General features: G+C 39.8%; 1 protein-coding gene across 2 annotated transcripts; it reads right to left on the bottom strand.

The window, feature by feature from the left end:
• Window positions 1-312: 312 nt before the first annotated feature.
• bltp3a (bridge-like lipid transfer protein family member 3A) lies at window positions 313-24,721 on the bottom strand. Of its 2 annotated transcripts, none has more exons than XM_079478535.1 (20): window positions 24,559-24,721; window positions 20,444-20,606; window positions 20,166-20,204; window positions 19,863-19,954; window positions 19,448-19,637; window positions 17,987-18,127; window positions 16,215-16,385; window positions 15,433-15,613; window positions 15,258-15,344; window positions 14,961-15,122; window positions 14,710-14,846; window positions 11,621-11,959; window positions 9,637-10,895; window positions 8,248-8,426; window positions 7,999-8,144; window positions 7,706-7,862; window positions 6,414-6,688; window positions 6,169-6,277; window positions 3,531-3,616; window positions 313-3,350 (listed from the first exon to the last, which is right to left on the bottom strand). In XM_079478535.1, exons 1-20 carry the CDS (start codon window positions 24,600-24,602, stop codon window positions 3,240-3,242), a joined length of 4,068 nt encoding a protein of 1,355 aa, XP_079334661.1. In that variant the 5' UTR covers window positions 24,603-24,721; the 3' UTR covers window positions 313-3,239. The 2 variants fall into 2 exon arrangements, with proteins under 2 accessions (XP_079334661.1, XP_079334662.1); XM_079478536.1 differs by having other exon boundaries at window positions 14,710-14,843; window positions 24,559-24,618.
• Between the last annotated feature and the right edge of the window lie 19 nt (window positions 24,722-24,740).

The raw sequence follows: 24,740 nt of genomic DNA, 5'->3' as shown, positions 1-24,740 counted from the left end.
ATACAGCAACATAAAAAACAAACAAATAAAACATAATATGACAAAAGCATATAAAAAATCTTATCTTAAAAACTTAAATTGACAAAAACTAAACATCTAAAAAAAAGGTGATTTTAAATATGAATAGACTAAAATCAAAGCAATAATAACACTGTTGGGCATACATGTTATCCCCTGATAGTAAGAAGATACTTACGAACAAATAGAAAGATCATGACCCAATGGAAGACTAATTCCAGCTGCAGTTTGACGCTCTAATATTAATGCTGTGTTTGTTTTGCATTGCCGCATTTGAACAGAGGACACAAAGTACACCGTTTAAATGTAATTTATTTATTGATCATATATGGTCCAGCTATGGTTCACAGAACCAACAAAATACAGTTTTTGCACTTTTATGGGGATGGCATCCAATGTGAAATAAAAAACTCCTTAAACCCTATTAGAAAACAAACTCATGAACACTCAAGAACAGTGTGATGCACACATGACGTTAATTTAACCAATTTCAGAGTTTGAGACCTCTCAATTCAACAACAGACTCAACACAGCTAACAACTGTACAGTCCAACATATTTATAAACACACACATTCTAGTTTAAATAAATAAATCATGATTCTCTTTTTTCACAAAGGTATACCTTATAGTTATTAGTTGTGTATTAGTTTAGAATCAACTCACAGATGTCTTCCCTAAAATAAAGCAGACAAAACTGATGATTTACAGTAAGAGTATAGAGAGCTATCAGATGTACTGACATAGCAAAGATTAAATTATTCGGCTGTGGAAGATTTAGATGAAAATTCTTGTCTAGGGGAAATTTTCAAAACTTTACAATGGATACACAATCCATCTAATTTTATTCTACTTTGATCTGTGAATATCAGTTAGTTTTTGTGTACCTAAAGGCCTTTACTTTCTCACTAGGGCCGATTTACACTCAAGAACAACGGATAAAATGAACACGCCAGACTTTGTTCTTGAGAGCTTTTGCATACAAAACACTGTAACAAACTGAACATTATTTCAGCACTACTTTAAATGAAATACACAGAGAAATCAAAGCAATAAGAACTCTGTTGGGCATACAGTTATTATGTAGTACCAACAAGATCGATAAAAACAACTAATACAGTTTCAAGTCAATATTTTACATGTGAAATATGACCACTCACAGTAAGCCTCAACACTACAGTATAAATAACAACCCCTCTTGAGCTACAGCAATGGAAGGCATGGATGACCAGAGGAGTTGCTTAACATGTTGTGCCACAAATAATAAAAATCCTCAATGAGGTCTGTATGTTGCACTTGTGAAAGGTTTCAAGTAAAGCCATGCATGAAATGCCTAAACAAGATGTGTTCCATGCACTAAATGAAGTTTCAGATCGTCTTATACAACCGTAACAATTCGTTGTTCTTTGGAAGACAGAAATATCATAAATACTATGACAGACTTTGTTTAGTTTGTAAAAATGCTACACACTTCACTAAAAGCTAAACCACAGGGATGTTGACAGGAGACACAGGCCTGGAGAACCCACATTCTGTCAGATGTTGTTCTTATATATATTTTTTTTTTTTAAACGCTAATCATTATACTAGTTTTTTTAAACCAGCCCTATAATACAGATTTAATCGCAAAAAAGTCAAAATTTGATCATTGTGTAGCGCAAAGCTGTACACTGTAGCACCTGTAATTCAAGATTTTGTTTGTACAGGACATTTCACAGATTAACATGTCAACCTTGTTCCTCTCAACACAAACAAAATGTTACAATAATTGATAATATTTGAGATCGTAAAAACAAAAAGTAAATATTTATAATTTATGGGTTAATATTGATATTTTCTCTCTACAGATTAGTAAAGTGTCTCAAAGAGATTTAGTGTAACAAACACATACTAATGACCCAACAAATGTTTATCATTAAATAACCACGTAACATCATTATAATACTGAAGGTTTAAGGTCCGCTCACACAAAAAAAGGATAACCGTAACGATAACTATATAAGCGTCCCCATACCGTTATGTTTATTCTAAGCTCACATTCATACGTGAGCCTTTCAAATTCAAATGGATTTTGATTGGCTGTCAATACTTTATTGCTGAAAAGTTCAAGTTTCTCTCTATTGTTACATTTACAGGATGAACTTACTTCATTTTAAAATGATCAAAATCTTTACAGTTATTCTTGGTGGGAACGGGCCTTTAGACGAAACCAAAGCGGAACAAGTCTCCCAGATCAACATGAACTAGTTCCCACTGTATGAAACTGTAGCCTTGGCACAAGCGCTTCATTCCATACCAGCTTAGTGCACTCTGAGGAGGTGATCTCAACACAAAAGTACCGTATGTTGTACATGTTGACCCACGGATGAAGGTCAATATATAGTGATGATAGAGTGTCTTGACATCAAAGTGCTCTTGTCTTTAACTCCACTCTTAATCTTCGACAAATTGCATTGTTGCAGCTTAATAGCAGCGTATATAAAACTTGCAATACACAATACAGTACACTGTTAAAACCTTTACAGTTCTGTTCCAAATTCTAGTGAACTGCCTCACTGTCTACTACCTAGAACACATGCAAACAGTCATCATAACTATGTCATCATAACTATCATATAACATCATTAAGTGTCTGACCTGTGCTTCTCCACCTGACAAGCAGAGGGCGGCAGAGAGCAAACGTTTTTGTACCGTTGACCAAAATCAAATTGCACGTACTCTCAACATAAGGTATCTTATTAATAATATCAGCTTTTTATACAGATAAAAGAGACAGTTCACCCCAAAAATTAAAATTCACCCTTTAAAATGTTTTCTAGGTAGGCAGCTCACTAGGTTTGCGAACAGAGCTACCAGGTGCCAAACAAAGGCTCAGCTAGGAAAATGAATTTGACATAATCCTGCGGTGAAATGTATGAGATTCATGCTGAGCAAATTGTGGGGAAATAGTTTAGGAGGCAGAGGTTCTCAGGCAGTGAAAGAGTTAATCTGTCAGTTAGATTTAGTGGTGTTGTTCAGTCACTAAGGGACAGGAGGACTCGTGGAGAACAGTCAGAGAGAAACTAGAGATCATGACGATATCTGATCGTAGAGAGATATAGGACGTTACAGAGAACAGAAAAATTATTTTGAATCAGCGAGAGTTTGGGAAAGCTCTTGTGGTTTATGTAGCAGTCATCTGGTACCTTGCTTCAAATGAAGTCTGGTTACTTTCACTTAAACATCATAAGGTGAAGGAGGGGTTGTGTTTTCTGACTTCCTGTAGCAGATGCTCTCGGTCAGACAGAGCTTTGTGGAGAGCAGACTGGACATCAGCGAGCCTGGACTCGAGAGACTTCATCAAACAAACAAACAAACAAAAACATGTCATCAGATCTGTGTTCATATATGGAATCACAAAAAATTTTTTTCAATGAATACAAGCCAGTACTAGACTTGGACTTGATGTGAAGTGTCACCATGGACAGTTTGAAGTCAATCACACCCCAGTATATTCATTTCTCACGTATCATACTTTGTTTTTCTCTGCAGCTCTAGAACAGGATTGGTCGGCCAATTCTTGATACACTTCCGTCTCGGTTGCTGGATGATTCTGAGCAGCTGCATGTGTGAAAGAAAGACGGATAGAAAAGGCAAGCAATCATGTTTTTTAAGCAGCTGCCACAACCCCAAAAACTTAGAATTTATCCATACCGTATTGGTCAATGTATATGTTTAATTTAAGTACTTTAGTGGCCAAAAGACATGTATAGGGGTATATTTGTATAATATTTGCATAAAGTGCCCTTTCAGGTTCATTATATAAGGTGTATGGTATAAACAGACAACATAATAAACTTTTAAGGTGTTTAATGACTAAATGACAAAATGTTTATTGAAAAAAAATTATTTGATAAAAAAGAAAACGTCCCTCCCTGATGGAGGGAACCAGACATTGTGTAGAGAGACTGACTAGGGCTTGATCTTGAGAACCTGTCATCTCCGAGATTAAATTTAAAACGCCAATGGGCTTGGCGAATGGCACGTGCACGCCCCGTACATATAGGTATAAAGGAAGATGCGCCGGTCATTCACTTACCCTTTGTACTTAGGAACCTGAGAGGTCACTCCCAGTCGCTGCAGCGGTTCGGCAAAGCGTTGTGGCATGAAGACACTTGTTCCCTGCATCAGGGAACGGAGGTTACAGACGTAACCGAGACGTTGCCCTTGAGTCGGTCTCTAGACGTTGTGTAGAGAGACTGACTGGGGATATCTCTACACGCCACAGCTCTGCGCCGTATCACGACCTCCAGCGGAGTGACACTGACTAGGCTAGCGAGTCACAATAGTGCTACCGGGAGACGTAATCTTCCAGTAACATAGTAGTGGTCATACTGAGAAGCCTGTACTGACGGTCATCACGGACAGTGGCGTACGCCTCTAGTAGCGAGGTGCTGTCCGGAGCCGAATACTGGGGAAACACTGCTCTCCTCATTGAAGAGTGTGTTACGGAGGCCACATCCTACCCAGAGGGGAGGCTACATGTGGAGACACTAACATGGTCTCACCGGTGGGGAGAACAACATGTGACAAAAGGTGTCAGCCCGAGTAGGGGGACAAATCCAGGTGGGACCATGTGAGGCCTTCCATGTGAGGAATTCAACATACGGGACGACCCATAGGGGAGTCACTACATATGGGGCACTAGTCCTAGTATAGGGGTCTACCTGAGTAGGGATGACTCTACCAATACTGGACCTGGTTCCAACAGACGGCTCCACCCAGTCTGTTACCAAATGTCAATGCTTAGTGATGGATGGAATGCCTGTACTTCGCCCTGAGAGGGGGACAGTAGGGAGGCTAAAATAGCGCACTAGTCACAGCTGAGGAGGGGAGAAGTTGCTTTTGCATGCGTACGCCCAAACCAGGAGCCCGTTCTATACGCCGGTGGCGTTCCACGTGGAGGAACCAACCCGAAGCGTTGCAAATGTCTGCCAGCGTGGCGCCCTGTGCCAGTGCCCACGAGGAGACCATACTCTGAGTGGAGTGGGCTTTCACTGCCAGCGGGCACGGGCGATCTTGGGACTGGAATGCCACCGCAATGGCATCCAAAATCCAGGGCGCCAATCTCTGTTTGGAGACAGTCCTCCCTGGGTGCTGTCCCCCATAACAGACATAGAGCTGCTCTGAGCTTTTGAGGTTCTGTGTTAGAGGCGCAGCGCGCATACTGGACACAACACATTGGAGGTTGGGTCTTACTCCCCTGAAGGGAGCACCTGCAGGTCACCACCTGATCCCGGAAGGGAGTGGTTGGAACCTTGGGCACGTAACTGGGACGGGGTCTCAGGACAACGTGAGAATCATTTATTTTTACATTTATTCATTTTGGCAGACGCTTTTATCCAAAGCGAATTACAAGTAGTTTTTTTTACAGTGGCACATTACTGCAGAGCAATCAGGGGTAAGGTGCCTTGCTCAAGGGCACTTCAGTCATGACCGGGAGAAATTTTATCCTAAGCGACTTACATTGCATTGTATTATGCATTTGTATCAGAGTATGTGCAATTCCATGTCGCCATGCACTAACCACTGAGCAACAGGAAAGCCTTCAATTACTCTTTGTATGTTTGTATCTTTGTACTGAATCCTCATGTAAAATACATTTGTAGTCATTTTCCTGGGCTAAATGGCTAAAATTTTTTGCACACGTTTTGAATATTTGTATCGCAAATTTATAAAACGCTCAAATAAAGAGGAAAAATGTGAATAGTTCAGCGTTGAAGATCATTTTTTGGCCACTTCTATTACATCAATATTAATATTCCTTAATGGCAAATAAATGTCAAAATGATGATGAATTATATTTTAAACTGATATTTACTACAGCTTTCGTTTCGAGAATTTTGAATATTTTATCCAAAGATCATAAAATCAATCTTGAGAAACATTTTAAGAACTTAAGTTTTTGGGGGTAATACATAACATTGCTAACTTTTTTCTTAATTATGGAGAAAAAAATAAGGCAGTTGAGAAGAATTTTCTTCTCAACAATGTTTTGTGAATCCGGCCCTCGATCATCCTGTCAAGACTTTATTTTGTGATAATTTCTGGCTGACTATATTTGATCCTTTATTTAACATTATATCAAATGTGCAAACTCAGGTAGGACTCACGTCTCAAGCGGAGTATCCCATCATCCAAACGCTCAAGCACAATGCCGTCCATAGAGAAGAGCACAGGAACAGGCTGAGGAGCAGTCGGGTAGACACGAGGACCATCATCCTGACAAGAGAGAAAATTAAATGATAACTGCAACAACTAACACTGAGCATTTTGAACATTTGCTTTCCACTCTTTTTATTGTCTTTCATAAGAGTTATCTTAGTATAAAAGTGTTTCACTTGTAGCTCATTCTGACCTTTAGTATAACAGTAGTGTCCCGCATCCACAGTCTCATTGGCTGCATGTCTGCGCTCAGCTCATCCTCCAGGAAGGGACCCAGACCGTTTAACGTAGAAGCCAAAAGCTCAGCTCTGCACCCCGTTAAACACATCTCCATGAACCCAATGCTCTTAGACAGAGAAGAATGCCTACCCGCACAGGGTCCCATCTCTAATCTGAGAGCTGCCACTGGTGGGCAGGAGAGAGATCGAGGACCTGGGGAGAGCGGTGCGATGGGAGAAGCAGAACCAGCTGTAAAGACATCAGAGATATAAACATTATGAGAATATCTTTTGGTAAATGTGTTCTGTGTTTATATGCATAGATGTAGGTAAAAACATCTTATTTGCATCTATCCATGAAGTACTGTATGTGTCTTTCCAGTCAAATGTTTGACCCCAGTGTTGACTAAAGTCTCATTTATTAACCTTCATGTCATTCCTGTATGACTTTCGTTCTTCTTCAGAACACAAAAGAAGATATTTTGAAGAAGGTTGGTAACCGAACAACATTGACTTCCATCGTATAGAAACAAAACCGTGGAGACATTTCCCAAAATATCTTCTTCTGTGTGCCTTGGTTTCAAGATGATGAAACATGATTTTCTTAAAAACACTTAAAAACACAATTTTCTTAAAAACACACATTAACAAATTTTCTTTTGATTCATTCAAAACAAATCTGTTTACTCATCCATTTGAAGGTACTGGTAGATGTGTTTCTTTACATAAAATGTAATAAGAATTTATTCACATTGTGTGCAAACAGTCTTTTAAAATTGTTACGGAGAGTGAGAATATCAGTCATGGACACTTCTTTCTTCCACTATTTCTTCATTGTTATTATTCAAAAATATTCTGTCAATTTTCTGGCGGTCTACGTCAAGCTGCTTTTTCACAGCTAACCAATGACAAGCAAGTAGCAAGACCTGTCATTTCCATAACAACATGCAAAGAAGGTGATTGGTCGAGACAAAACAAAATGGCCAATAACTTTTGATTGCATTACTAGCGAGAAATAAGTATTGTAGTTTTTAAATATGTGATTGGTTATTGCAAAGACGCTCTCTGTTTAAAATTCAAATAGACTTCAGTTAAGATGCCTATGAAGCCTGTCTGAATCTTAATTTTTTCCTAAAAAGCGCCACTGTCTTTGTCTCAAAGTTTTTCTTGCTAAAAAAAAGAAGTAAAATGTGAACACAGCCTTAGGAAACTATTCCTTTAAAACTGTACTGGTGATTGCAGTTTATTAAACGTTAGGTGTCCTAACCCTGTGTCAGCATCAGTCCTGTCAGCAAATCCGTGACTTTATGATTGCCAAGTTGTTTAGGCAGAAGTTCTTTGGCTTCCAGCGCCACTACAGTATCTTCTCCGCGTTTCTCCGCCAAGCCACACACTCGGCTCAGACACAGAACTAACACAGACACCTGAAAACAACAGAAGAGCCTTACAGCCAAAGTACAATCTGCTGAGCTTGTATTACTTTAATCCTGACAGCACTGTTTGTGTAAATTCATTGTTTTTTTCACTGTTCCATTCAACAGTGGGCCAGGTAACACTTACCGTATCTTCGGCGATGTCTTCAGTGCTCTGGGACAGGGAGCTGCTGAGTTCTGCCGATGATCCACCTTCTGTTGCCGGTGCGAGAGACACACAACTGCCAGAGTTGACAGCTGTATCATTAGGACGCAAAGACTCTACACCTGACTCTGGATATGAAGTATAAAGCCTTGGTCAATTATGGTGCAAAGATAGGATTAATCCTTTTTTCCATAAATGTTTTATTGTGAATACTGCAAGAGAACCAGTTACCAGGGTCCATGAGGATGACAAAGTTTTCACTGATGTCACTGCCAATGGATAAGCCATCATCTGCCAGGCTTCCCTCGAGAATGGCACTGTCACAGGAATTCTGGGAAGGCGACTGTTTCATGGACTGTAGCCGGAGGCTCCCCATGAAGGAGGGACTAGACTCCTCTGAGCTTTGCTCCCTACAGCCATGAATATAAAAAAAAAGTATATACTGTACATCCACCACCACTTAATCAACAACTCGGGCGTTAAAGGCATAACATACTATGCAACATTCAAATTATGCACTGATGGTTACATGACAAAAAACGATGTGTTTCTTGCATATGTGTCCCAATTACGTATATTTTTAAATGAAGCCAAAATATTTTACACTTCTATATGTGTAACTGTAAATTTACTATCTACCAACTCTGAACATAACCCGTGAGTACATGTCACTAGAATATCTACAGGTAGTCTTTTATTAATAATGTATGGTTTTCATAGCACTTAAGCTCAAACTCAAACATTTTATTTCAATGTAGTGATTCAATACGATTACGATACGATTATTTGTAATACAAATTGTGTAGAGATAGACCGATATATCGGCAAATAATCGGTATTGTATAATAAATACTTTTTTCCCCACTATCGGTCGATAATTAATAATTATAGGTATCGTCTGAGAAATGTAGTAGCGGTTCATCAAAAAAATGTTGTGTGCTTCATATGTTAAATAATTGTCACTTAATTTTAATTGCTTACAGCATATGATTAATACACTTAGCAGCTTTAAATATTAATTTGTTCAATGAAGAAAATACTTTTATTCAGAAATGTGAAAAAATTACCATTAAGTGACCATAAAAGAATACACTATGCTAAGCACCCAAACAAAAACTGATATAAGAGAATAGGGTCATGTGCATCTAGATGCAGCAAAGTTTGTAATTATTTTGATCAAATAAACACAAAAATACAAAGCTGGTACCAATGCTTGGGGAAATGTCATTTGACTAAGGATGTAACAATATCAAAATCTCACTGTACGATAATACCTTGGTTTGAAGTCCACGGTATGATATTATTGCTATATTTGGAATGACAAATGCTGACTTGGAAAAATGCAGTAAGCATCCTCATTTCTTTATCCTCTCACCATAACTGTTGCTTAAAGGTTTGAGATACAGTATGAGATGAATGAATGAGGCATTTATATATTTATAAATGGGTCAAATAACCTAAAAATACCTTTAATAAAATTGCACCAGATAGACCTTACATTCTCTGTTAGGCCACATTGTGTTATTCTTCACTTTTTATGTCACTTTGTTACATTTGTATAGATATATTTTGTGCACTTTAAGACTTCGCTATTACAAAAAAGTTCCCAAAAAGTCTTACTTGTTTTGAGGATTGAAGAGCTTAGTCATGGCAGATCCTCTGCTAAGGATGCTAAAGGCATCTTTCGTGATGGATAGCGCCCCCTTGGTGAGATCCAAGGAGGCGCTGAGCGCGTCTTTGGTAACACCTCTGGTGGTATTTAGGGCACTGGACAGTTCGCCTTCCAGGCTGAAGTTAGAACTTTGCCGAGAGAGTGCTGTTGAGTTCCCTGGAGAAAATGGTGGAGATTGAGCAGAAACCTGAGCTTGCTGCTGCATCTGTCCACCCACTCCCTCCTCTAGGGCTTCGTAGGCCTCCTCCACCGAACCTTCCTGCTCTTCATCGTCCTCCTGATCCGCTGATTCCCCATTTCGACCCAGCCCACTGTCCTCCTGCATGCCAGGCTCAACTGCGTGGTGCGATGGCGAGAGATCAGAGTCGGTCAAACTGGGCGTGTCCGTGTCCTCCGGGGATTGGGCTTCCTCTTCTGGCCCACATGATGCAGGAGGAAGCAGCAAAGCGAGTTCAATGGCCTCCATTAAGACCGAGAGACACACTGAAGGAGAATCTGTACGTGACTCTTCTGAATGTCCCGAATTGTGGACATCCTTGCTCAAATCTCCAGCTAGTCGGGCGAGGTAGTCTTTCATCCGCAAAAGGGCTACAAACTGGTAGTGGTTGAGAAACATTTTGACAGGAGTGATAGACTGGGCCATAATGTGGATGCAGGCCAAGGGAGAGTTAACTTGTTTGTCGGTGTGTTCGTCTAATGGGACATCCCCATCCATACCTTGCGGTGTGACAGAGTTTTTGCTTGAACTGAATAAGTCTCTGTGCATGCAGAAGTCTTTCCTGAAGGTAGCAGGGCGGCAAATCCACAAAGACATGGCAAAAGGCTCCACGAAAGGAAGAGCTTTGCCACTGAGCCCTCGACGAGCCCCCTCAAAGGCCATTGCAACTCGGGACAGACTGAGAGACCAGACATCCTGAGAGTGAGAGTGACGTCTGTCTGCTAAGGCCAGGGACTCGTCTTCCAGGGACTGTTGAAGGAACGCAGATGGAAGGGGACATAGGACACTCTGATCACGAGGGAAAGGTTGGCGCGCTGTGGACTGGAAGAAAGGAGTGCTAGAGAAGCTGTTGTAGGTTCTGCTGAGGTCAGAGCGAGAACCATGAGGACAGTGACGTGTGTTGCTGAGGACGATCTGAGGAAGACTGACACTTAGGGACTGAGGCCGATTTGGATGATCCAAAATGGAGGATTCCAGAGGAATGACCACCTACAGGAATACAAAAGGCATCAATGACAACACCAAAATTAAAAAAAATTGCACAAATGTGTCTGCTTCTTTCCTTTGTAGGATTTTGAGCATCCCTCATAAATCATGTTAACAATACATGTTAAATGTGAACATGAAACAGCAGATACACGAAAACCCTTCAGTTGCTTCCGAGGTGGAACAAGTAGTTTTTGTTTAAATGAATGAGTAAATCATCCACAGATTTTTTTACGTACTCTATCATTTTGTTTTATTTTCAACCATGTAAAGTTAGAAACTGCAGCTTAAGAATTCTATGTTGTTCTAGTTTTAACACAAACTAGATTAACCAAGGGTCCAGCACCAAAAGCATCTTATGCCTTTATGCTTGCACACCATCAGCTACATTTACATGGACATTTCCTTTAAACATGTAGAAGCTTACCATTGGTGACAAGAAGTCACCGGGTCCAGTCGTGAAAAGTTTAACTATGCAAATGATGAGCAACTTTTTAGAGTGACTACCAATGGACCTCACCTCATCCATCTCTTATCAGTTAATGCAGTGGACGCTTACTTATTTGTTTATAACTGTTACTAGGACAAGCAGAACTAGACAAGCCTCCTAACGACCTCATAAAAGAGACAGGCGACACACATTGACAAAGTTCCTGGCATGGTGAACTTGGGTAGAACAGCCTTTATTATGAATTTAAATTCAAAGCATTTCAGATCTCGCAGTTTACCTTTAGTTGTGTTACATCCATGCGAATATCGATATGTTCGTCACTTTTACTGCTGTCTTGGAGGTGGTAGAAGGCTTTGACTTGATCCAGTGTCCTGTGTAGACCCCTTGAGAAGAGAGTCATCCACAGTACACTTGGAGCATCCAGACACAGCTGTAGACCATTCAGCTGGGCATAAAGGTTAGAGCAGGGTACACCAGAAAGTCCAGGGTTATCAGGAAAGTAGTATTCTGTGAATTGGAGGTGAATAGCAGGCGTGTTGTCTGGCAGATGAAGAGATTTTCGGTTACAAGATAACAGGGAATGCGTTCTCCTGCTGTGACGCCCCCCGGTGGACACCTATGGTAACAGTAGGCATATTAAAGGGATAGTTCAACAAAAAAATTTGATACTTCATGAATTACTCACTCTCTAGTTGATCCAAACCTGTATAAATGTCTTTGTGTAGCTGAACACGGAGAAAGATATGAGGGTGAATGCTTTTAACCAAACCCCATTGACTGCCATTGTAGGAAAAATTACAATTAGTGATGCACGGTATTACATTTTATTGCCGATATCCAATATTTTTTTTGTCGTTTTAGCCAATAGCTTAAATTGATATACTCTTTTCCATGAAGAATTATTGAGAATCGTCTAGAAATGATCAAAGAAATCTCTCGTTTTAATGGCCAATAGCTTTAGCTGTAGCTTAGCAACAGTGTATAGGACTGCTGTATGGGTGACACGGAAAGCAATCAAACAGCAATCTGCCATAAACAATGAGCTTTTGACTCAAAATATACATTCACAAATACCTGCAGACTCTGTACTGACTGTTTATGGCTCACTGAAAAAACGAATGTGGATGGAAACGACAGGAATAGTGTTACAGTACTGTGATCTTCTTTGCTGAGTGTTTTTCCACACACCGGGGCGCGCTCTGGCGTACTCATGTGGTGTTCACCTGATAAACTGATGACACGACCACGTCCTATAGCAGTAATCCTCGATTGGCGGGCCACGGGCTGGATTCGGACCTTTGCTTCATTCACTCCAGCCAGCGAGACATATTTCAGTTGTTTAAATTCAATCTACACAACGGAGAATGATCTTTTGCTAAATATCTTTATCTAGTGCCAAACGTGCTTCATTTACACCCTTTGATCATAATTTCACGAGTTCGCCCCCGCAAATTCTGGCTGCAGGTAATTAGGATTTATGCGTATTTGGCGTACTGTCCGGGGAGAGGGCTCCGGGCTCTGAGCTCCCGTCCGAGCCCGGAGCGCTCCCCCTTTTCCCGGGAAGGGAGCCCAGAGCCCGGACCGAGCCCTGAGCGCCTATCCCCCCCCGGCTGCCATAGGCAGGGGCAAAAAAGGGGAGAGGAGTCGGAGTGGTGGTGGGATGCGAAATCGGACAAGATGATTGAGGTGAGGAGCTTCTCTATATTTATATGTGTTCAGCTGACGCTGGTTGGATAATTAGTCTGATTAGCAATTATGTGCTCGGTGTGCGGTAATTTGCCAGGGCTACTCCCGAACTTTGTTTATTAAACATCATATCATGCTCTCCCGGTTGGAACATGTTGTTGGCATTAAGTGTACTGCTTTGGAGTCCTATCTAACTGATAATACTTTTTCTATTCGCCTAAATGACTTTGATCTGTTCCCCTCCCATTTGGCGTCCTTTAGGGCTCTATCCTCGGCCCTATGCTGTTTTCTCTGTATATGCTCCCATAAGGGTCTATTCTCAGGAAATATAATATTTCGTTCCATTGTTACACAGACGACACACAAATGTATCTGTAGCTTTCCTGTAGTTCAGTGGTAAGTGCATTGCGTTAACAACGTGGGTTCGATCCCAGGGGATTGCAGATACCTATGTATAAATGTATAGGATAATGCTATGAAAGTCGCTTTGGATAAAAGCGTCTGCCAAATGCCTAAATGTAAATCTCCCACTTAAAATTTCTCTTTGATTGTCTCAGAGACATTATAGATTGGATGTCCTTCAGTTAAAAAATCTGGGTATAATATTGGATATGGATTTTAAACTTGACAAAGATATAAACACATTTTTTTAAGATAAGGCCTATATCTAAATATATATATTTTTTAAATTTAATGATTTTGAAAGGGTTCTTGCCTAGATTACTGTAATGACCTCTATGTTGGTGTCAACCAGGCCTCTCTCTCACGTTTGCAGTTAGTGCAGAATGCCACAGCTCGACTTTTAACTTGTATCCGTCAACGGGAACACATTTCCCCCATATTGGCTTCACTAAACTGGCTTCAGGTCCGTTTGAGAATTGATTTTAAGGTTTTAGTGCTTGATTACAAATCAATCATTTCACTTAGATTTCAATCTTTAAAATGGCATTATTCAGTCAATTATTCAGTTCGGTAACACAAAATGTCAGAACAGGGGCTTAACCTGAACCATTGTGTGTTTATATGACAGTTCAGATGCAATAAGACGCGAAAATGAATTGTAGTACTCATCCGCTATGTGACAGCTGGTGTCTTTGTGAGTGCAAGCTCATGTCAGAATGCCTACACATAATCAATACGTCTTTTTCATCGGCAAAGCATATCAGCGTTATTTTTCATATCGCCCGATGTCAATATTTAATTTATCAGCCAATATAAGCCAATAATATCTAAGTGCCGATTGTATCATGCATCTTTAATGACAAAGGTAGTCAAAAGTGCCCCAGAACTGTTTGATGTCCTACATTCTTCAAAATGTCTTCTTTTGTGTTCAACAGAACAAACATAATGATAAAAGTACTTTTCCTACTATGGTAGTCAATGGGGTCCAATAACTGTTTGGTTACAAGCATTCTACCAAATATCGTTCTCTGTGTTCATCAGAATAAGATATGTTAACAGGTTTGGAAGCACTCGAAGGTGAGAAAATGATGACAGAAATTCTATTTTTGAGTGAACAATCCCATTAAGATCACATGAACGGACACCGGTTTGTACCCGGCAAACATGTATTTTAAGAGACTGTTCTTATTTCCCTCTATGCATTTTATGCATTGTGCACATCAAACAAATAAAACACTGTATTAATCTTTATTGTGCCTGTGTAGAGGTAATTTAGACCTGATGGATGTCCAGGTCATCCACACGGATCACCATACAGCTGGAGCGGAGTCTCTTAAGAGGGGACGGGGCTTCTGCACCCTGTTGTGACGTCTGACCTCGTTCAGGGCGAAAACTGGATGAGGGGTCGCCATCTCCTTAAACAACACACGGTGAGACCAATTCATAATCCAATTACATTAACAAAGGCCAAGATTAAAACTGCAATCAGTAATGTCTGCAACAAGGAGAAATTCTACAATCGCGTTTACCCTTGACTTTTTTCGCTGGAGAATCTTTAGGCGTTTCTGAAAATGGTCCAGGGATGCCCATCTCCTCCACTTTTCTCTGAAACTCCTGCAACAGTGTGGCTGCCCACTGAGCCCGAGACGCCATCGCCCCGCAGTGACGCTCCCAGTGCCGACAGCCGTCACCTGTACAGCAAACAACACATTAACACCAGACATCACTCAACTGCACATGATCTGCCTCTACAGTTTCTTTACAGCTAGTGAAAGAAACAAACACAATATTACACGGTAGATTTTATGTCCCGCATTGTTCCTCACCTGGTCTGTGGAAAGGGTAGTAATCGCAGCCCAACTTCCGGAAGGTCAGCTGCATTGCACCCTGGGTGCCAGGAGGTGGAGCCTCATCTATGTGTGGAGGTCATATTACATGATTGTGTCATTTTTACAGTATCTCAGTATGGCAAACCGCTAATAAGATGAATCGTATTCCTACCGGGATCTGAAGAGCTATCGTTGCAGATATGAAGGTCAAGACGGGAGATGAAGGTGTGGTAGGATGATTCTTTAACATCGTGAAGGTCAAAATTCTGGGCCTGTGTGCTGGGGGTCCGGGCCGCAGGGGAAGGAGGTGTTTCAGTCCACAGAGAATGAACGCCAGGAGAGGGAGGGGCGGTCTGATGCACACATACAATGAGATATAAAAACACTCAGCTCACTGTTCATGAACTAATAACTGGCAATTGAATTGAAATGAAATAGGTTAGCCTTGGGATCGATTACTAACATCTTTTAAAGACTTCGAAACGTCTTTATAAAATGCTGTTTTGTAAAAAAAACTATTGTATCTAAAGGCCAAACTTATCTTCAGGATGTTTGCTCAAAACTTGAGTCATGCGGCATGAGTCAGCAACACGCAAACAGAATTTACACAGCAAAGTTGCAGAGGAAATCCAGTTAAAATAAATAATAGTACTTCTGCTACAAAATGTACGTTTTAAATTGATATGATATTATTTGAAAGGTGGAGACAGGTTGTGCAAAGGATGTATTCTGTATAAGCAGCAAAGCACGAAATGTTAAAGCAAGGGTGGTAACAACCAGAGACTTTTGAGTGTGCTTAGAATGGCTCTTTATTTACAAATTCTTAACATTTATTCGACACATAATGTCAAATAACTGTCAAATATAAGAAGACTACAAAATTATATTTACAGTTAAGGCAAAACAAAACCGGATAGTCGCGCACAATGATCCAAACTTTTGTATTCAGCCTACCTGTAGTGTCTCAGCAGCCATGCTCTTCCTCTGCTGGGCAGATTTCTCCATGGCTTCACTCAATGATTTGGCGTAGTGGATGATGGCTTTGAGCTGGGAGTCTGTCAGCACCCACAGCAGGTCATCCAGTATAAACAGCAGCTTAGAAGCCAATACATTACAGTCCTTCACCTGACACGAAGAGTGAAAAGAAACATGTCAAGTTATTTCAAATGAAACGTTAAGGAATGATAATGTAAGAAAACACTGATTTTTAGATTTATCAGTTCCACTCGCTCACCCATTAAATAGCACAGACAAAATAATTAAGTTGATGGACTAGAGCCCTGCACGGGCCTTAAATCCAGGCCCTAGCATGGCCCAAGACGCTTAGGCCCGAGCCCGGCCCGACAAGCTTATCAGAATTGTGATATTCCGAGCCCGCCTAGAGCCCAGATTTTTACAAGCCAATACTACTAAATGGCAAAGTAGTTTATATGTATATGTTTCTTTATTAAGTAAATTTAGAAAAAAAAATGGTTTGGTAAATTAATATTTTCGTTTTTTTAAACCAAGCAACCAAGCGGCTAGCGCCCGATGCTGAGTTGACTACGTTTGATAAATTAGGACTATCAAAACAACACTTGGCTTGCCTGCAATAAAATCCAAAGATGTTTTTTTAATAATGTAAAAACACAACAATTTATGCATATCACAATGTTAGTTTAAACGTTTATTATCACTGCAACAGTAAAAGGGCACTTTTTCATAAACTAAGGTGCTCTGCTGCTTGCAACGGCAAACAACATGCTCAAAATAAACAAAAACGTGTCAAATCTAAACATTTAAAATAATAATATTAACAACGTCCAGATTGTTTTACCTTACAATTATGAAAAAGTCTAATCGCCAACAGTAAACGAGACAGCCTCTGAACACAGCCACAAGAACAATCTTTAAAGAACATTGTGTAGAAAAAGTAAAGCATCCACAGTGAAAGGTTTTAGTCCAGTCCTCCTTTCTTTTACAACTCGTCCTGCTGCGCTAAAGAAACGCTCGCTGCTATTGCTGCTGGTGGGGACACTAAACACCGTGAATTGTGGATGAGGGAAACCTGTGTGCACGCGCGGACTCAACTGCGCGCAAGCAGAATGTGTAATGTGTGTCAGCGTGATACGTAAAGGTGTTTCATGTTTTACATTTACCATAATCAACTTAATACATTTCGAATATATATTAGAAATATTAATGAATGTCTAATATATAAAAAGGAGGACAAGCCTGAAACAAGCCTGAAGACTGGCCCGAGGGGTGTAAATAAGTCGGACTGAAATGCAGGGCTCTACGGTGGACACTAAAGAGAGTACATAGGGGATAGTTCACCCCAAAAAATTATTCTATTGTTATTTACTCTCCGTCGAGTTGTTTCCTAATCTGTATACATTTCTTTGCTCTGATGATCACGGAGAAAGATTTTTGGAAGACAGCTACAAGCAGTAGGAACAAATACTTTAGAATTGTTTTTGTTCTGTTGAACACAAAAGGTTTGTGTTTGAAATTTTGAAGAATGCAGGCAAGCAAACAGTTCTGGGGCACTTTTGACTACCATTGTCTTTTTTCCTACTACGGTAGTCAATGGGACGCAAAATCTGTCTGGTTATAAGCATTCTTCCAAATATATTTGTGTTCATAAGAACAAATAAATATATACAGGTTTGGAACAACTAGAGAGTAATTCAATTTTTGTGTGAACCATCCCTTTAAGCAATTCTGCAGACAGAGTAAATACCAACCCTGCGTTTGAGAGCGATGCGTATTCGTCCTTGATTGGTAATGAGACGAAGCGGCGTGCTGCCCAGATCCTGCTCTTCACTCTCTATAGCGTCAGCCTCGATGCGCAGACTCTGCCAGTTGATCTCCTTGAATGTTAGGACCTGTAAGAAGCCAAAGAGAGTTTGACACAAATCACAACATGTGATGGGGCAATAAAACATGAGAAATCAATGTGATAGGCTAATGCTTCTGGGAGTCTTTTTGCTGAAGAATGCTATATAGAGCAAACACGAACATTTAAACACCTAACGAAGTTAGTTTTTGGTAGAAGCATGTCATTTAAATAAAGCAACTGACGGATCCCAATTCTTTAAGCTCTATATAACTGATATGTAGGCTCTCTGATGACTATCACCGTTAACCTTCTTACCGCAGACGTTGCCTTGTTTGTATTTATTTACAGCTATTATGCATACTATTATAACAAAAGAGAATAAAATAAAAAACTGCAGAGTAAAATAAATTCCACAACAAGCAATTTAAAATGACAAATAAACAAAAACTAGTCCAAATTTAAAGAGTACTGATCGAGTCACAGAATATGATTATCGGCCATTACGGAGCATCTCAACTACCAACATTTTGGTTCGATGGGCGGCACAACACCAGTAGCCAAAGATGAGCAGGACTCTAACATTAAAGAGTTGATGAGGTAACCCTTGAGTGAAATTCATTTCTATTTTGACATCTAACTGTATTATAGCCTGAGCGTACCGCATTTATCATTTATATGACCTAGCAACCTCAGTACTGTCTATCTATAAAAACAATTTGTCTGATTTCATTATCTATTGCTGGTCTGGAAATATATTCAGTTTTAGGGGACATATCAGGGACAGTTCACCCAGAAAGGAAGTTCTGTCATTTTAAAACCTTTATAAACATTTGAAACACATGAAAACATGATGGTTGCTCTTTACCATGGCACCATAAGTGTGTCATGCTTGTTAGTCAATTATTTGCAATAAATTGGTTGATCGGGTTCACGAAATCTTTTGAACCAATAACTTGTTCACAAACAGGGCTGATTCAGTATCCAAGTTGGCATTACGATCAGGTCACAACATGAAACAACAAAGAAAGAATTTTCATTTTTAGATTAACTGTCCCTTTAAGGGAAGTTTTCTTATACGTTCGTGAGCACCCGCTGTGAGCAGAAAAATGAGATCAAGAGAAGCGCAAGGACAACTGTGATCTGATAACTGCAAGGGTATTACATCATTATTGCTCTCTGTCCTATTTTTGATCACGCAACCAGTGACATTTTAGGTTTTTTTGCATGATAATGTGATTGGTGTAGACCTAACCCATATAACGTACATGTACTATAGTAACCTTTAACTTGACATGTAAAACAAACACCTGCTCCTAGCTCACTGAAAACAGGTGGTAGTGTGTGAAATAAAGATGCCTCTCTGTACCTCTCCTCTCTTGGGATGTGTGATGCGTGTGTAACCCAGGTCGCTCTTCTGCCACTTGGGATTGAGGCTGCAGCCCTGGAGCTGCCAGAGCTCAAATGAAGCGTGGAACGCTTGGGCCTGCACTTTAATCGTGATGGAGTTGATGATAACAGACATTCCCTCAACGACCTTCTCGGCAAAGCCATATTCACTGTAGAGTCCAGAAACAGACCACATACATGCATCAAACAGGCTCTTCAAAGTTGAATATATAGAAAAATTAACAAATGAAACTGAGAATGATGCTAAATACAGATGTGAATGAGAGCACAATGAATGTAAGCACAAGGTGCTGTGTGTCCATTAAAATTGACAAATGCACAATTTAGGAAATGAGAAGCGTTGTATACGTTTGATATACTAAGATCACACTGACCTCTGACCTGCAGTAATGGCAATAGGGGAGGGGCCATTGGGGGGCCGGGGTTCCTCACAGGTCCTCATTTCAACTTCTACTTTGTCCAGGAACTTTAGAGAGGAGATACAGAAGATAGCAGTTTAGTCATCACTAAATAGGTTCAACACAGAAGAAATTGAGATTTTTTTGTTGAAAATGAAAAGGTTGTTTTAGAGAAGTGAAAGCAAGCAGGAGATCGTGTGATAAAAGAATGATAACTGGACTGAAAAAAGAAATGTAACTGAGAGTTTAATGACGTGACGTTGATGGGGAAATTCTCACCAAACATATCGGGCTTGTCTTCAACTTGGTCCACTGTATCTGGTGGTGGAAGAATTAGACTTTTAGTTTAACATTTCTTCGAAATGTAAATCCCGTGGGGACACAGGAAACAAAATTGTATTTACTCAAAAAAGATGTTTAGACAAACAGATGTACCCAGGTGGAGTATGTTTCTAAACTAACATGATAACATGACAGATGGTAAGCATGATGTTTACAATACACTCATGCTTTATTGCTTGATAACAATGAAAACGGCTCAAGGCTCTCTCACAGACCCGTATAGCTGCCTTGTTGCAGTAGACACGGGTGACAGCCAGCCAGGTGGGCAGGTCCAGCATGTTCTGCAGGACCTCCTCGTCCAGCTCTAGGTTGGACAGCTGGCCCTCTCCTTTCAGCGTGCTCAGGTTGATCTTATCTGGGGAGAGGTTCTTTGTGAACCTACGGGTGGCAAAACAAGTATTGTTTTTATCTTTTACATGGCGTGATTTGGCCTGGGTGAACTTGCATTATAATTACTAAAACCAATTCTACTTTGTTGAGAAGCGCGAGGGTTAATTATTCCGTGCAAATTCTCCCAACTACAAGCTTTTCCATTGACATTTGTATTCTTATGGACACATTTTCTTTGTTATCACAAGTGTTTTTGGTTAGGTCAAAACTAATGAACCATGTCGACTGAAAAATCTAATAATTTAGAATCATCATGGGACTATAAGGAAAGTAAAAGCAGCGATATGACAATAAATCATTGTAGTAAATATACAATTTACATTTCAATTCATACTTGCAATGCTCAATTCCTGGAAAGCATATCCTTTATATTTTACATTCAAGTGATTCAATTGTTATTGTCGTATTAGCAATTAGAACATAACACAACTGTTAGCTAATTTTAACACAGTTTTAAATGACATTTTTTTCTATTTAAATGTTAGTAACTTCCTATCCTTTTAAACGTTTTCACATGTATACATGCTAATTGGTTACTTGCTTTTTGCAACTGTTCTGGTGTACTTCACATTTCCATCTCCCCTCTGGGTCATCTATATTTTAAGGTAATAAGGTCTTAGTTCAAACTGCTTTTAACCCCCATCACAAAGAATGTCATTGACAAACTGCGGGTAATAAGATTACAAGAGTCCTTCAGTAAACCCACGGGATCATTTCTAAACCCTACCCTTAAAACCTGCAGTGATCACAGCCACACTGAGCACATTTAATATTAACACATCCGTGCTGAAGTCTATTTCCCAAATGAAAAAAAAACACGGACAATCACCACTGCACAGTCATTGTTTTATGTTCAAATGTCAAAGATTAAACCAGCCTATGAACCAATAAGCAAAAATTACAGTATTCCAAGGCGCCCAATTCATATATTGCAATAAAGAGACCATTTCAGAGAGTGATTTATTTATTTACTATTTATAGGTAGGTGTTTAGGAAACATATTCATTTTTGTTTCAGTCTGTGAACTAAAAACAATATTTGTACCAACTTTCAAATAAAAAGAGCTTTAGATGAGATGATTCTCTTTTGTTTTCACATAAAAGCAGAAGTAAATCAGCTGACAGAGAGCTGTCAGACCAGAGGACCATGAAAATACTCAAGCGGAGTCTCCAGAGACTACAGCAGTCAAGTGTCTCTTCTTCAGGTGTCTCTTCTTCTCTGCCTTTCTTTGAAACAGCTGTTTTTAAATTACAAATTACAATGATTTCATCCGGAAGAGCTACTACGTGGTTCTCTAATGACACATCCATTTCTCAAACAGACTAGACAAATGCCAAAAACAAAACAAATGGATGAAAACAAATAAAATGTATGTGCTCTTTAATGTGCATAACACGATTGACTGGAGCACACTGAGGTTGGAAGTGAAAGATGTTAACTGGGATATTCCCACCACCAACCTCATCTTAAACTGGCAATAAAGCCAAACATTCAATATTGAATTCATGAGGGCTTGTAGCCAGAAGCTTTCTGCTCTGATTCTCAGAAGAAGCCAGTCATAAGCATTTTTTTAGCAAAGCAGCCCTACTTCAGAAGGATTGTCCTGTATGAGCGTTAAACTCATTCAATACCATTCAGACTCAAACTGCAAACCTCAATGAATTTAATAGTAGGAGTATAACAACAATAAACTTGTGTTTGATATGATACCCAAAACGAGAGGGATCGTGATAGTTTCTAACAAATGAAAAAAATTCAAATAACATACGGATTTCCAAATTAAAAATTAATTAGTAATACAATCAAGATTCAATTCAAGGACCATCAACGTATCGTTCATGTCTCTAGCACAAACGCTGCGAATCAAAATTAAACACTAAAAACTGTAAACAAATGCCCAACCCTTAGGAACAGGTCTGGTTTTGTGTGTTAACATGCAAGAGTGAAGCAGACGACAACATGGCAACTAGCTGACAGTCTTCAGAGAAGCTGAGCTGCATAAAGAGAGATCTGGCAGATCTTCAGCTGTGACTAAGGAAGTAACAAGCATGTGAAAACCCACCGAGTCCCTGCTGGGTAACCACAGCCAAACCACTGGAGTAGTGTACGGATTAGACTAACGTTTTTAACTTCTTACATGGGCAGTCGTATTGGAGCAACTGGACGAGAATGTTGAACTGTCACAATGAAGGTTCTTGGCTTTATCCTTTTTATGGAAAAAACCTACACATTTCCAGATATTATATTATTATAAATAACAGGCCAATAGCCTCTCTTTCTTTCTTTCTTTCTTTCTTTCTTCTTTCTTCAAAAAAACACACTGTCCAAACATTATTTATTTTAAATAAGTTTTGAGTTTAGCTTCTTGCTATTGACTAACATAAACATGCCCATCTGATGGTTTCTTATATTCCAGGGGCCAGTTTTGAGGACCGTGTTTAAGCCTTAAGCAAGTGACTAAAATGCATTTTTGAGCTTTTACTGAAAACTTGCACTCACATAACTAAAAACATGTATGTGTCATTGTATTAACATTAAGGGTAAGTTCGTCCAAAAATCCCCCACGTGACGTCAAAAAACATAAAAAAAAACGACTTTAATGACGTGCTTTATTTGTGCTCCGAAGACGACGGGAGGTCTCAAAACATGCTTAACTAGGGCTGCTCGATTATGACAAAAATCATAATCGTGATTATTTAGGCCAATGTTGAGATATTGAGGGTTATTTAACACGCTTACTATTTAACCTTTAAAACAACATAGAAAATAAAAAACTTGGTTTATAAACTCTGAATTTAACTGAAAAATAAATGTAAAGAAATAGCACCGCTGAACCACTGTAAAGAAAAGGTAGCGGTGTGGATTTATACTACAAGGAAAGAGAGGATCCTTGCTAAATGGAATGCGGCACAATAATCGTTTACCTCGATTGATTTGTTTTTGTAATTGTTAAAGGCCAAAGTTGATCGATTACGATTCATTTTCGATTAATTGCACAGCCCCTATGTTAAACATCATGCGGGAGTTTAAACAAATGACACAAATTAGATTTTTGGATGAACTTACCTTGTCTTACTTTAAGGTGTACACCAGCAATGTGCTTTTGTAAGGCATGTTTGTAAAACAACCTAAATGTCTAAATTCAACCAAGACTAAATCCTGGCTTAAAGTAATCCTTGTCTAGGGAACTGCCCTTATAATGCTTACTGTTGTTTTTCTATAGTTGACTTGTCAAACGTTTTGTTTGGGAATTGGTGCAGAAACAAATAACACGCAGGACAGACTTTCCTCCAGTAAAAAAGTGGACACGTTTGACAAGTTCCCGGATAAATATCAATCTAAAAAAATCCCAACATGACCCAGCCCTTAACAACCCCTAAAGCAGAGGGCAATGACATCTTGTAAATGTTCATGACCCAACCCCAAACCTGAATACAAAAGGCTGACAGGACTTTTAACCCAAGAAACACAGCCAAGCTGTCAACATCACAGTGTTATGCAATGGCTCCCAATCTTCAACTTTTTAACCCCTGAGCCGTACATTTGCCATATCCATTATATTCTGGTAAAGCAAACAAACATATCAACTCTAGATGCAAGTGTCTCGTTTTTAAGGCGTATTGTAGTTTATCCATCACGCATTTGCTCTGGCAGGCCTCTGTGTGTAACCTGCATAAGGTGAATTGAGTTATTTCAGCAAAACAACAGCAGTGCTCCTGCAGTCCGTTAGGTTCGCCTGTCATCCAACACAACTGAAACAACACTCAGATATATCTACAGCACTACCTGACACAACACACATAGCACATGTAACGTTAGTGTATGAGATGGGCTGCGTGCTTTATTTATAAGCCGAATAACGGAGTGACGCTGCGAGCAGTACTCAGTCGCTAACACTGACAGCCATGAATCAAAACACTACCCTTGAACATCATCTTACCTGGACAAGTGCTTCAGGATCTGCTTTTTGATGATTCCTGCCATCCCGTCAGACAAGTTGCCTCTCTTGCATCTCAAGAAATCTTTCGCTGACACACGCACACACACACGTCACGCACACAAACACACTCGCACAACCGGTCACGACTGAAGCTGATGCGGGCGGCCCGACACAAGTTGAGC

This window comes from Barbatula barbatula (assembly GCF_947034865.1).
Source record: "Barbatula barbatula genome assembly, chromosome: 17".
Classification (NCBI taxonomy): Eukaryota; Metazoa; Chordata; class Actinopteri; order Cypriniformes; family Nemacheilidae; genus Barbatula; species Barbatula barbatula.
Note: the sequence above shows the minus strand (reverse complement) of the source record. Positions and strands in the feature narration are given on the sequence as shown.